At 34.9% G+C, this 13,512-nt stretch overlaps 1 protein-coding gene across 3 annotated transcripts in view; it reads right to left on the bottom strand.

Annotated features, from left to right (window-relative positions):
• LOC149848628 (S-adenosyl-L-methionine-dependent methyltransferases superfamily protein) overlaps positions 1 to 13,512 on the bottom strand; it is a 73,038-nt gene that overhangs the window by 44,450 nt on the left and 15,076 nt on the right. For all 3 annotated transcript variants that reach the window (XR_016430321.1, XM_089996599.1, XM_089996591.1), the window contains exon 3: positions 1,936 to 2,033. Coding sequence is in view for 2 of the 3 variants with exons in the window: in XM_089996599.1 (XP_089852725.1) it covers positions 1,936 to 2,033 (98 nt within the window). In the remaining variant the exon portion in view is untranslated. The remainder of the gene's footprint in view (positions 1 to 1,935; positions 2,034 to 13,512) is intronic.

Consider the following 13,512-nt stretch of genomic DNA (forward strand, 5'->3'; position numbering starts at 1 on the left):
CAGTTCATACTGGAAGTCAGTTTCAACATACACTGACATCTGCCCACATGAGTGCCATCTTGCAGGTCGTAAGATACATAAAGGGCACATTAAATAAGGGAGTATTATTGTCTTCTTCTTCTGAATTAAAGTTAATTGCTTATACTGACTCTGATTGGAGAGGTGACCCAAATAACCGTCATTCCACCATTGGTTTTTGTGTGTTTTTAGGAAACTCGTTGATCTCATAGAGATGTAAGAAGCAGCAAAAAATATCTTTATCCTCAACAGAAGCTGAATATCATGCCATGGAAACTACTACCATGGAAATTGCATGGATTCATCAGCTATTAGAAGACATGAGGATCACAATAGAAGGGCCCACCAAACTATGCTGTGATAACAAGAGTGCAATATACATTGCCAAAAATCATATTTTTCATGAGCGAACTAAACACATTGAGATGGATTGTCACTATGTTCGAAAAGCGTATCTGAAAGGAGTTATAGATCTTCCATATGTAACTTCAGAATATCAGTTGGCAGATTTCTTCACCAAAGCTTTGTGTGCTCCAGGGTTCAATTTCCTCCTTGGCAAACTTTCGGTTATCCTACCCTAAGTTTGAGGGGGGTGTTAAATTATTTTACGAAACCTTGTAATCTTATATATTTTATATATATAAAGGATGATACATATATATATATATGATATATATATATATCCATTTATATATATATATATATAAAATATATATTTCCTTATTTTTAGTCATAGGGGTATTTTAGTCATTTCCATTGTTTTACGCATATTCACTTTTATGAATGTGATTGTAATTTATTTGTATTTTTCTTTTCTTTTATTTTTTTATTTATTTCTTTTTTTGTTAGTACCAAGAGGTACCTTGGGAGGGGCACTCAAATAGACGTTGGGCCCCTCCAAGGAGGGGCTCCAAGGTCTATGAGTGGAGCCCCTCCAAGGCTCCTTTTTGGTTGTTATAAATAAGGGTTCTCCCCTTTGTATTTTTAAATGGCTTTGGTCAAAGCCCAAGTGATAAATAAAGTTTTCCTATTCTTTTATGCTTTTGAGCATTTGTGAGATTTAGTGGGTTGTGCTTTTGTGCACAAGTGTTCTAAGAGTTCTTATTGTGCATGAATGCACGTGTTTTATCATCAAGAATGTTAAGGTCTTGATCATAGTATCTTATTGAAGATACTTTCACACTGACCCGGTGAAAGAAACACCAAATCGGGTATTCAACCCGACTAACAAATATGGCAAGTATGTTTTATATAAAAAGATAAATGACTCCAGGGATTTGAACCCCTAACCGCTCACTTTACACATAGTATGCTGACCCACACACCAGACTACTTTCTTTGTGAACACAAAGAAAAAAAAAAAGTTATTTCTACACTTCCTAAACCTACGTTTCATAATCAACCAACCCGACACCGATCCAACCTGTTAACAAGTCAACCCAGGTATGGGAATTTGGAAAAATGTATTTAGTAGGATATGGTTTTTTTATGCTTGACCCGACATATGCTCCACATAATCTGAATTTTATCTAAATCATTGGATTCAATCTAATGCAATAATTCAGATGTCACATATGCTCCACATAAAGTTGGTTGCATCCTTCTCCTTCTCTGCACATATACATACATGTGTTTGTGTCTGTGTATATGTAAGGGTAAATGCTCAGGGGAGTCATAATAAAAACATAAACATGATTATTTATTATCTGCTTTAAGATAAGATTACATAGGTCATTAGTTACTAGTCAGCTCTTGGATTATCTGAATAGGGGAACAAAGAATTATCCCTAAAACCTCACAAAGAATTTATTTTCTAGTCTTCTGAAATTTTATAGTCATTGTATCATAGTATGTGCAGTTCTTTAAATTTCTATACCTGATTCAGGAACAGCACTACGTAATAAAACTCTCTCTTACCAGAATTCTGAATCCTTTCAGACAGTATCATCAAGCGGTTTCTTTCACATGATGGGTCTTGTGTCACAGGTTTGATCCGATCCCTATCTAGCAGGTACCTGGTTATCAAAGTTGCAATCATTGTGACAGCTAAATAAGATTGCAATAATAAATTTATTCTGAAAAGAAATGAGTAAAAAGATAATGCAATATAAGCTTTTAGAAAAAAACGACAAAATTTTGCCGTATTATGAGTTTAATCTGAATGTTATGTGTCAGAAGGATGAAAACTCTGTCATTTAGGCAAAAGTGCAGGTATAGGGTATGATAGGTATGAAGGCTACGATGACGACATTTGTAAGAAGGTAGTACAGAGCTGAGGGTGGAAGATTATTGGCCTTCCAGATGATGTGCATGCAATTGGGATGAAGGCGTTTGTACCTACAAATGTTTGTAATAAAGCATTACCCTATATATTGAAACAGTGTATCCTCAAACAGGCTGAGGCGCCAAACAAATCGGATGTGTGGTCACATGCCACACATCTGATTTGGGACCCCTTTAGAGGTGGTCATGACCACTAAAGGGTCTTGGGCGTAAAGTGTCTGATTGTCGTCAGACATTTTGGGTGTTCAATGATACACCCATCTCCCCTATCCATATATATATGGGTAAATATTGGCTACTAATGAGTAGAAATCAATCTTTTCTTCAAAAAATTCCATTTTTTTGTAGATCAAATGTTACTGGTGTGATCTACATGGTTTGTTTAGTAGGAAACTTGTTTTGAATCATGTGATTATGACAAGTAATTAGGTTTTTAATAGGGTCCAAAAATCAACGACCCAAAATGTGCCAAAATTTTATAACTCAAAAGATCACATTTTTACATCAGAAAAGCACAATCCAAGGCTTAATACTTAGCAAACAAACCATGTTGAACACATCTATGTGGTTAGATTGAGTGGATACAACTTGCACCTATGATTTCTAGCTCATTAGTTCCTTGCCTTCATTAGTGTGTATATATATATATATATATATATATATATATATATATATATATATATATATATATATTGCTACAATTGTTTGTATGTATAAATGACTTAGCAAACTTCTTTTCTTTTCTTTTTTTTGCTTCTTAAGTCCAAATGACCCCATGGATGTGACCTACATGTTATTTTTAGCGGAAACCAGCTTTTGAATTGATGGGATCTGTGAGAATATCTCAAAAGAAGATAAAATGTGCTATAAGCACAACACCACCAATAGGTACGTGCACAAAGGCACAAGAACACTTAGAACAAATGTATAATAAAGAAACACAAATGCACAAAGGCATATAAAATATAAAGATTTTTTATTAAGAAGAATGGAGAACAAAAACTCCAAGAAGTGGTTTTTACAAAGGGAGAACTCCCCTATTTATAAGCTAGCAAGGGGCCCTGGAGGGACTCCACTAGAATTCTAACCGTTGGAGAGGCCCAACAGCTAGTGTTGAGCCCCCTCTAAGTTGATTTTAGTCAACAAACAAGAAAAAGAAAAAAGAAAAAAAGAAAAAAAAGAAAAAAAAAGTACAAAAACATTACAGCATATTCATAATTATGAACATGCGCAAAAGAGGGGAAATGACTATAATACCCTTGTGGGTTTTACAAGAAGAGAGAGAAACACACACACACACACACACACACATATATATATATATACATAAGAGATACAGTTTAACACCCTCCCTCAAACTTAGAGCGCAATGACTGAAAATTTGCCAAGGAGAAAGTTGAATCTTGGAGAGCAAAGCGCCTTGGTGAAGAAATCTGTCAACTGATATTCTGAAGTCACATAAGGAAGGTCGATGACTTTTTGTAGATATGCTTCTCTGACATAATGGCAGTCCATCTCAATATGCTTTGTCCGCTCATGAAAAGTGTGATTCTTAGCAATATAGATTGCACTCTTATTATCACAACACAACTTTGTGGGTTCTTGAATTTGAATTCTCATGTCTTGCAGCAACTGATGAATCCAGACAATCTCCATAGTTGTAGAAGTCATGGCTCGATATTCTGCTTCGGTGGATTATAGAGACACCTTCTATTATTTCTTGCATCTCCATGAGATCAGGGATTCACCTAAAAAAATGCAAAAGCTTGTAGTGGAGTAAAGATTATTTGGGTCACCTCCCCAATCAGAGTCAATATATGCAATTAAATTTAACTCAGAAGATGAGGAAAGAAAAACTCATTTGTTTAAAGTTCCCCTTATGTATCTAACAACTCGGAGAACGACGCTCATATGGACGGATGTAGGAGCATACTGAAAATGGCTTGCAGTATGCACTGCATGAGAGATGTCTGGCCTTGTGATGCTAAGATACATTAGAGACCCCACAAGTTGTCGGTAGGGGGTAGGATCCTCCAAGGGTATCCCATCATCGATTTTCATTTTTGATCCCACAATTTCAGGGGTCTCACAGATTTTATCGTCAGTAATACCTGATCTGTCAAGAATCTCACATGCAAGTTTAGTTTGAGACAAAAAATAGCCTCTATGAGAGTAGGTTACCTCGATACCAAGAAAGTAAGTCAGATACCCCAAGTCTGACATTTCAAACCTTTCTTTTAAAGTGGTTTTAATGTTTCTGATGCCCTTTATGTCACTACCTGTTATCAACATATCATCAACATACAACAGTAAAATCACAATTCCTGCATTAGACTTTTTGACAAACAAAGCAGTGTCAGTGTAGCATGAAGTAAAACCATCTTGAACCATTACTTCATTAAATCGATCATACCAAGCCTTAGGGGCTTGTTTTAAACCATAAAGCGCTTTTTGCAAACGAAGAACTTTTCCCTTTGGTATGTTCATACCATGAGGAGCATCCATGTAGACTTACTCATTAAAGTCCCCATTTAAAAAAGCATTTTTAACATTCATTTAGTAAATGTTCCATTTTTCAATAGATGCAATGGTGATCAAACATCTTAAAGTAACCATTCGTGCAACGGGGGCAAGTGTTTCTTCGTAATCGATGTCGTATTCTTGACTATATCCTTTTGCGACAAGGCGGGCTTTATATCTTTTGAGAGTGCCATCACTCTTGGTTTTGACTTTAAAAACCCATCTACATCCTATTATTTTCTTTCCTTTTGGAAGACATTGAAAAACCCAAGTTTTGTCTTTGTTGAGGGCTCTAAGTTCGTTATCCATGGCATCCCTCCATTCTATCATTTCCTTAGCTTCTTCAAAAAATTTAGGTTCTTGATATGAGTGAATGGCAATAAGACATGCCTTATGCTTTGGAGAAAAAGACTCATAGGATATAAATTTTGAAGGATTTTTCCTAGATCTTTCAGTTCTTCGAGAGTGGTTGGAAGGTTCACTAGGGTCACTATATTTCTCTATCGCACATCTAAAAGTATTTTTATCTCTATGTGTATAGGTAATTGGTTTAATTATCATTTCTTCTTCATATTGGATGGTTTGAGGAATACTTTCACTGATATCCTCATTCTCATTCAATTCATCATCGCTAAAAAGGTCTTTATTTCTAGATAATAGTTCCAACAAGAAAGAGTAATCGGCATTATCTTCATGAGTTTTGTGTTCTTCAAAACCACTCATGTTTTCTAAAAAGGTTATGTTTCTTGAAACATATAGTTTATCATTTTTAATATCATAACACCTAAAACCTTTTTATGTTTTCGAATATCCCAAAAATGCACAAGGAATAGCTTTGGGAGATAGTTTATCATTCTTGTCGATGAGAACAAAACATTTACAACAAAAAATTCTTAACCTATTGTAATCGGGTTCTTTTTTATAGAAGGTTTCATATGGAAATATTTGATTCAAATTTTTAGGTGAAAGTCGGTTTATGAGATAAACTGATGCAAGAGCCGCTTCGGCCCAAAATCTTTTTAAAATTTTTTGAGAAATGAGCAAAGTCCTTGTAGTTTCAATTATATGTCTATGTTTTCGTTCTGCCAACCCATTTTGTTGAGGTGTTTTGGGGCAAGACCTTTGATGAACAATCCCATTATTTTCAATATAACTTTTGAAATCATTTGAGAGATATTCTCTCCCGAAATCGGTTCTAAAAATTTATAATTTACTATTAAATTGATTTTGTATTATCATATAAAAAACCTTAAAAGTAGAGAAAACCTCACGTTTATGTTTGAGGAAGTATATCCCACTATATCTTGAGAAATCATTCACATAAATAACATAATACAAAAACCCTCCCTTAGACACTACGGGTGCCGGTCCCCAAACATCCGAATGCACAATTTCAAAAGGCTTAGTTGAAAATATAGTTCTTTGTCCAAAAGGTAAGCTTCTCATTTTACCAAGAATACAATCATTACAATTAAAGTTGTCTTTACATAAAGTTTTAGCAAAATGTAAATAAGAAAGCTTGACAATATTTGGATGCCCAAGGCGTTTATGCAAAACATTTATATCTTTATGTTGGGAAACATTACAAAAAGAGGGTTTTGGAATTTGAAGAAATTCCATAAGGTAAAGATCTCCCTTCCTAGAGCCTTTCACAATCAACTTCTCGGACTGGTGATCCTGTATCCAATATTTATTTGATGAGAATTTGATATCACACCCATGATCCGATAGTTGAGAGACGGAAAACAAATTTAAATTTAGTTTTAGTATAAATCTAACTTTAGGAATAGAAAAACCTTGTCTTTCAAAATCACCAATTCCTTTTATTTCAAGAGAAGCCCCATCCGCGGTAGAGCCAAAAGAGGGTGACAAATTTTTTGATTATTTAGAAAGTGCAAAAACATTTGGAGTCATATGAAAGGATGCACCCAAGTCTAAGAGCCAAAGAATCTTATCGGGAGGAGAGAAGGTGGTCATGGCGACTCCGAAAACGGATCTCTTGAGGATTGGTTGAGCTTTCATGATTTGATTTAGAGATAAAGTAGCATTGTTGGAAGTTGATGGTCCTTCCTCCTTGGTTGGTTGGAAAGTAGTAGACATAGTCACCATCTTTTTCCATTTAGGGCATACCGGTTTAATGTGTCCCGGTTCTTTACAAAAGTGGCATATGATTTTACTATAATCTCTTCTTCCATAATGCCCACAATTTTCTCTTCCTCCTTAATTTTTGTTGAAATGAGGGGGTTTATAAGTTTTAACATTATTCCCCGATCTTGAGACGGCATAAGCACCCCCATCCTCATCCTTAGAGGGAACGACCAACACACTTAGATTGGTTTTATTCATCCCCAATCTAGTTTCTTCTCCACTTAGTTTGATAAGCACGTCTTCCAATGGAGGAGAAGAGAAAGAAGACAAGAGGGAGGATCTAGTTTGTTCGAACTCAGGTCTAAGCCCATTTAAAAAGTTGAAGAAATGACCCTCTTCTAATTGTTTGGCCCACAATTCAATAGCCTCTCTACTCCATTTAGGTTCTTGGAGAGCAAGTTCATCCCAAATAGTGGATAGCTCGGCAAAATACTCTCTAACGAACATTTCTCCTTGTTGAAGGGTTAAAGTCTTCTTTTAGAGATAGTATTTATGGGACAAATCTCTTGAAGTATACATTCTTTCAAGATACTCTCATCCTTGAAAGGCTTTTTTAAACTTCAAAATATTGGCATTTATTTTCGTTTCAACGAAAGAAAAGAACCATGAAAGAATTTTATAGTTCTTCATCTCCCATTCTTCATGCTTTTTGTTGTATTCTTCAAAAGCTCTCTCTCTCTCTCTCTTCACCATCAAGAACTTTGATTTCACCCCTCTCAGTAATGGTAATCTTAGGTTCGAGTTCGGGAATAGTTCCTTTGACGTATCCCCAAAAGCCTTTCTCCTTAATGTGAGCCTCCATGTTCTCGGCCCAAACATGGTAGTTGGAGCCATTCAATTTAAAACCAAGTGAAAAATGACTCTTTTTCACCCATTAGAGAGGGAAGAGTGGAGAAAAAATGCGTACCATAAAGGGACTTTCAAATCTTACTTGACATAAAAACCTTCCAAAATATTGAAGGAAGAGAAGCCCCCATGCCTTTCACCAAGAAACCAAAGGCACGCTTTTCGAGGCACTAGCAAATACGAGGAATCACACAATCTTCAAACTTCAACCTGGCTCTGATACCATGTGAGAATATCTCAAAAGGAGATAAAGTGTGCTATAAGCACAACACCACCAATAGGTATGTGCACAAAGGCACAAGAACACTTAGAACAAATGTACAATACAAAAACACAAATGCACGAAGGCATATAAAATATAAAGAATTTTTATTGAGATGAATGGAGAACAAAAGCTCCAAGAAGTGGTTTTTACAAAGGGGGAACTCCCCTATTTCTAAGCTAGCAAGGGGCCTTGGAGGGGCTCCACTAGCTGTTGGAGCCCCTCCAACTATTAGAATTCTAACCGTTGGAGAGGCCCAACAGCTAGTGTTGAGCCCCCTCCAAGTTGACTTTAGTCAACAAACAAGAAAAAGGAAAAAGAAAATGAAAAGAAAAAAAGGAAAAGAAGAAAAAAATAAAAGCACAAAAACATTACAGTATATTCATAATTATGAACATGCGCAAAAGAGGGGAAATGACTATAATACCCTTGCAGGTTTTACAAGAAGAGAGAGAAACATATATATTTACATATATATAAAGATAGATACATATACATATATATATCATATATATATATATATGTATCTTTCTTTATATATATATATATATATATATATGTAAATATATATATATATATACATAAGAGAGATACAGTTTAACAGGATCCAACCCATGTAGAGGTTTTTCAAGCGATTCAGAAATCAACAGTCATAAATGCACTAATTTTTCTTGATTCAAGAAAACATGAACCAAGTCGTTTCCCCCTAAATCAAGCATGCAAAACACATCTACAAGGTTAGATTGAGACAAAACAACTAGCATCGTGGATTCCAACTAGATTGTACCGATAATATATATATATACATGTTTATATATATATATATAATCTTTAATTCTTTTGTATTGCCCGGTAGGGGCATTTTGGTCTTTTTACTTGTATAATAAGTTGTTTATTAGAAACAACTTAATTCTTTTTTTGTTCTTTTCTTTTGAGCATTGGGCCCCCACATTTGGAGTCGTTGGGAGCTCCCCAACGACTCTAAGAGTGGGAAGCCCCCAAGGGCTCCTCCTCTTTCTTGTATATAATATAGGGGTGTTTCCCCTTCATTTGTAAGGTGTTCTTACACTCATATTTTCACTAATATTTGCCTTTTGGCATTATCCCTTTGTGGATTTATGTGTGTGCGCTTAAAGTGCTTGTATTCTCTCTTTATTTATTGTCCATTGTTGGACTTGTAAGTGTTCTACACTTGATATTTGTATTTTCGCTTACTTCTTTACATGGTATCAAAGCCAAGAAACTCTTCTTGGCATTTTGCCTCTTTTGGGTCTTGGAATTATTTGGTTCGAGTCATGGTTTGCCAGTTGAGGAAGCAGGAACGGAAAGCGGGAGCAGAAAGCGAGGCACTTTCAAAATTTTAGGAAGCGGGAAGTGTGGGACCACTTAGGAGCGAATCAGGAATCGTCTCGGAAGCGACCTAGGAAGCGAATCGAAAGTGACCTAAGAAGCGAGGGGAAAGCGAGGGAGAAGCAAAAAAATAAAAAAAATACAAAAATTTTGAAAAAAAGGGGGCAAGCACGGGGAAGTGCAGGGAAGCATGATGGGAAGTGTGCTTCACATTAAAAAATGGTGCTTCCCCACGCATTTCGAAAGCGCGACATTTCGCATTTCGGAAGTGCAACATTTCGCGCTTCGGGAAAGCGCGCTTCCCCACTTACCTAGGTGCTTCCGGTAACTCTGGTTCGAGTTCGTGCTTTGTGAAGGATTCATGATCGTTGTGTGCCTTGGATTCAAGGAAAATATTTACCCGGTATCTATCTTATATTTTTAAGCATTTCTTGTGTTATTTATTTCATGCATTATGCATGAGAAAACACTTATTTTCTTTATCGTTATATATATATATATATATATATTTTTTGTTATTATTTTTAAAACAAAAAAAAAACTTTAAATGGTTTTTTAATCATCGATGAACTTGTTCTTTATTAAATATCTTATAAAACTTATTTGTTTATTTTTTAGCAAATTAGATATATGTATGTTTTGAAATCATGTTTGAATCTTAATTTTTTTCAAAACTTGCTTTGATATATATATATATATATATATATATATATATATATATATATATATAATCATGTATGTTTGAGCATGTATTGTTGCCATTTAGATGTTTTATTTGAACAAGTCTGATTATAAATGTCAAATCATGTTCGTATTGTTGAACATGGTTTTGTTCTTTTTGATAAATTGTTACATATTTTAAAATAATTTGATATTTCAAAATAATGATGTTGTGTGTATTTCACAAGTATAATTTTATGAAATTTTTCTTGAACTTGTGTTTAATATTTCTCTTTATTCTTGGTATATTAAAAGTAACATATAAAGTATTAAAAATTATGATCTAGCTTATAAAATAATTTTTCTTAAAATTTGATCCTTATGCACTTATAATTGTCTTACATGATGAATAAGACTGTTTGTTCGTGCATAAGGTATTGAGCATAATTTCTTATGGGAAGTCATTCACTTTAATAAATGTCCTTTGTGGGTCTTTTTGGGGACAATAGTTATGATATTAGGCGTTTATATTATTGATCCTTTTTGTGGAACTTATGATTATGTTACTAGTCTCATGGCATTATTTTTACATGTTTTGCATATGATTTAAATATTGTGTTGAATACTTGGTTTTTAATAGAATACTAAGTTAAGAATCATGAGAAAATCCTTTTTGTGGGAGCTATATGTGTTTCTCTCATTGTTCACTTTAGTACTTGTCTATTATTGATGGACGTGTTTGTCCACTTAGATCCTTGGTGGATATGTGCTTTCGTGATTAAAGACTCTTGACTCATTGTATACTTATTATTTTTAAAATATAAATTTTTATATTGTGCCCTTAGGGCTTTAAATCTATCACTTGCATATATGCTTAAATTTGTTCATATGCATGTCTTTTGTATGCGATATGTAGTTTTAAGTTACTTAGATTATTGCATATACATGAGTTCTTTTGATCTCTTTGTGAGAATATATGCACTTGTTTTTTTCTGTATAGATCTTTGAGAATCTCTATATATGTTTTGGTCTTCTTTAATGGCATTGATTGTCTCTTAGTAGTTGCACTATATTCAGTCCAAGTTTTCCATCTACCATTATTGGATTTGATTTGAAACTTTGTTTTTTCAAATCAGTACTTATATTTGAACTCACTTGTTTGGAAAATGATTTTCGTGAGTATTTATCAGTGTTTTAAAACTCGCCGAGTCAACTCGTTGACTCGGCTCAGCTCGCCCCTCCAGCGAGTCAACCCGGCAATGCAAACTCGGTTTGCCAAAACTCGGGCTTGACTCGAGCTTGACTCGGGCTTGACTCGGCTTGACGCGGCCTGACTCGGCTTGACTCGGGCGAGTTTTGGGATGTTTGAAATTTGTTTTTTGAGTTTCAAATTACAGTTTCGAAATATATAATAACATATATTTTAACAAGGGTTACCCCCAGATTTTGTATAAAAAAGAAAATAAAAATCATTTAAAGATAAAAAAGCATTTACATCCATAGAATAAAATCGCTATGTTGTTCGAACTATTGTTCACCCTGTGTTATCAACTTATTCTAGCAAAATATTTTAAAGAAATGATTCTCACTATATATGGCGGGTCAATTGTGCCTATGGGAAGTCACATTTAGGTTTCATCATCCATTTGTTATGTGAACAAGCATTGTACATATTCAAATATTAGTAGTCTTTTTATAGTTGTGCCATTAATATATTTCCTGCATAGTTTTATACATGAGAAAATTGCTTATTTATGTTGATATTGGGCACTCTGTAAACTTTCAATATGCACATATATCCCTGTTTTACATTTATGGATTTGTTAGAGAGGGAATTAAAACTTTTAAAACAAGCTAGCATATATGATTGGTCATTTTAGGAACCTTAGGTAGTGGCAGACTGAACTCATGGTGACCAAATCCTCTAATTCAAGTCATGAATTAGTCAAAGTGCTTGTATAGATATCAAATTCAATTATTCAAGCAAACCTCTATAGCTCTTTGCAGTTGTTTTTATATTCTTACAGACGTTTGGAGACTATGTTTACTCAAAAACATGGTTTCAGACAAATTATATATTGTTTTTCTTTTAAAATCAAAAGTTAACAAAACCCGGTCCGAGTCACCGAGTTAACCCGCTGAGTCACGAGTCAATAAAGAACGAGTCGAGTTCCGAGTCACGGGTTTTAAAACCTTGGTATTTATTGTCTTCTTATGGCATTTGTTATGTCTATCACAAAATTTTATATGATGCAACATTTCTCTTGACCGTGTTACTTTTTATTCAGAGATGTTGGGGTGAGTTGTGTTCACCTCATTTTATGTCAGTTTAGATTGTCAGCTTATGGTTTGGCTCTAACTGACAATTGTTTAATCTCTAGATCTGAGTGTCTTGTATCACTCATTTGTTATATGGCCATTATTATGTTGGATGCTCATAATTATGCTTATTTGTGATGGCTATTTGTTTAGCCCATTGTTGGCATTATACTCTTGATCTAGTCGTTGATACACTTAATTTTTTGAGTGTCATTATATGTAGACAAAAGATATTTATTCACACATTCGTGTGTGTTTTTAGCCCATTGTTGGCATTATATTCTTGATCTAGTCACTCATGCACTTGATTTTTAGTGTCATCGTATGTAGACAAGAGTTGTTTATTTACACCTTCATGTATAATTTTAGCCCATTGTTGGCATTATACTCTTGTTCTAGACGTTGATATACTATTTTTTAAGTGTCACTATATGTATACAAGAGATGTTTATGTTGGGAGGGGAGTTAACCGTCGGACCGAAGTCGCCGACGCCTCAGCCACCAGCCCGTCGGAGCCCCTGCAAAAGCAAAACATATAGAATGCATACCTGAAGCCGACATTGCCGGAGGGCGGAGGATGCTGCCGGAGAGGGGTTTCCTTCAACTCAGCCGGTCTGCAGCCACCACAAGCGCACGCCTCCGAATGCCATCGGTGAGTCGACCCTATTCCCTCTTTCACTATGTTTTTCACTGTATACACAGTTTTGATTTTTCAACATTGTTTTTCTCTCGTATGAGGTTGCTCATGAAACCTCTTTCTTATAGTCACCGAATGAGAACGGTTGAACAATTGTTCCCCCTTTTATTCGGTGATGGGTTTAACGAAAGGAGCACTTTATGTGAGGAAACGTTACCCACATCGTGGGTAACCACCACCAACGTGGTGGTTTAACCCAACATTCTCCCACTTGTTCCGACGATAAACACTTTAACCAAAAAACCCTATGGGAATAACTTGATGAATAGAATAGCCTTTTTATTCTATTCTATAGGTCCTTAGTTGAATCTCTAATCCTTATGAGATTAACAACAACCATAATGAGAATCAAAAACTGAAAGTGATCACTTTATTTATGTGCATATGTCAAAAAGAGTTTAACAATCCT

The sequence above is a fragment of the Nuphar pumila genome, chromosome 1, assembly GCF_984573655.1.
Source record: "Nuphar pumila chromosome 1, dmNupPumi1.hap1.1, whole genome shotgun sequence".
NCBI lineage: Eukaryota > Viridiplantae > Streptophyta > Magnoliopsida > Nymphaeales > Nymphaeaceae > Nuphar > Nuphar pumila.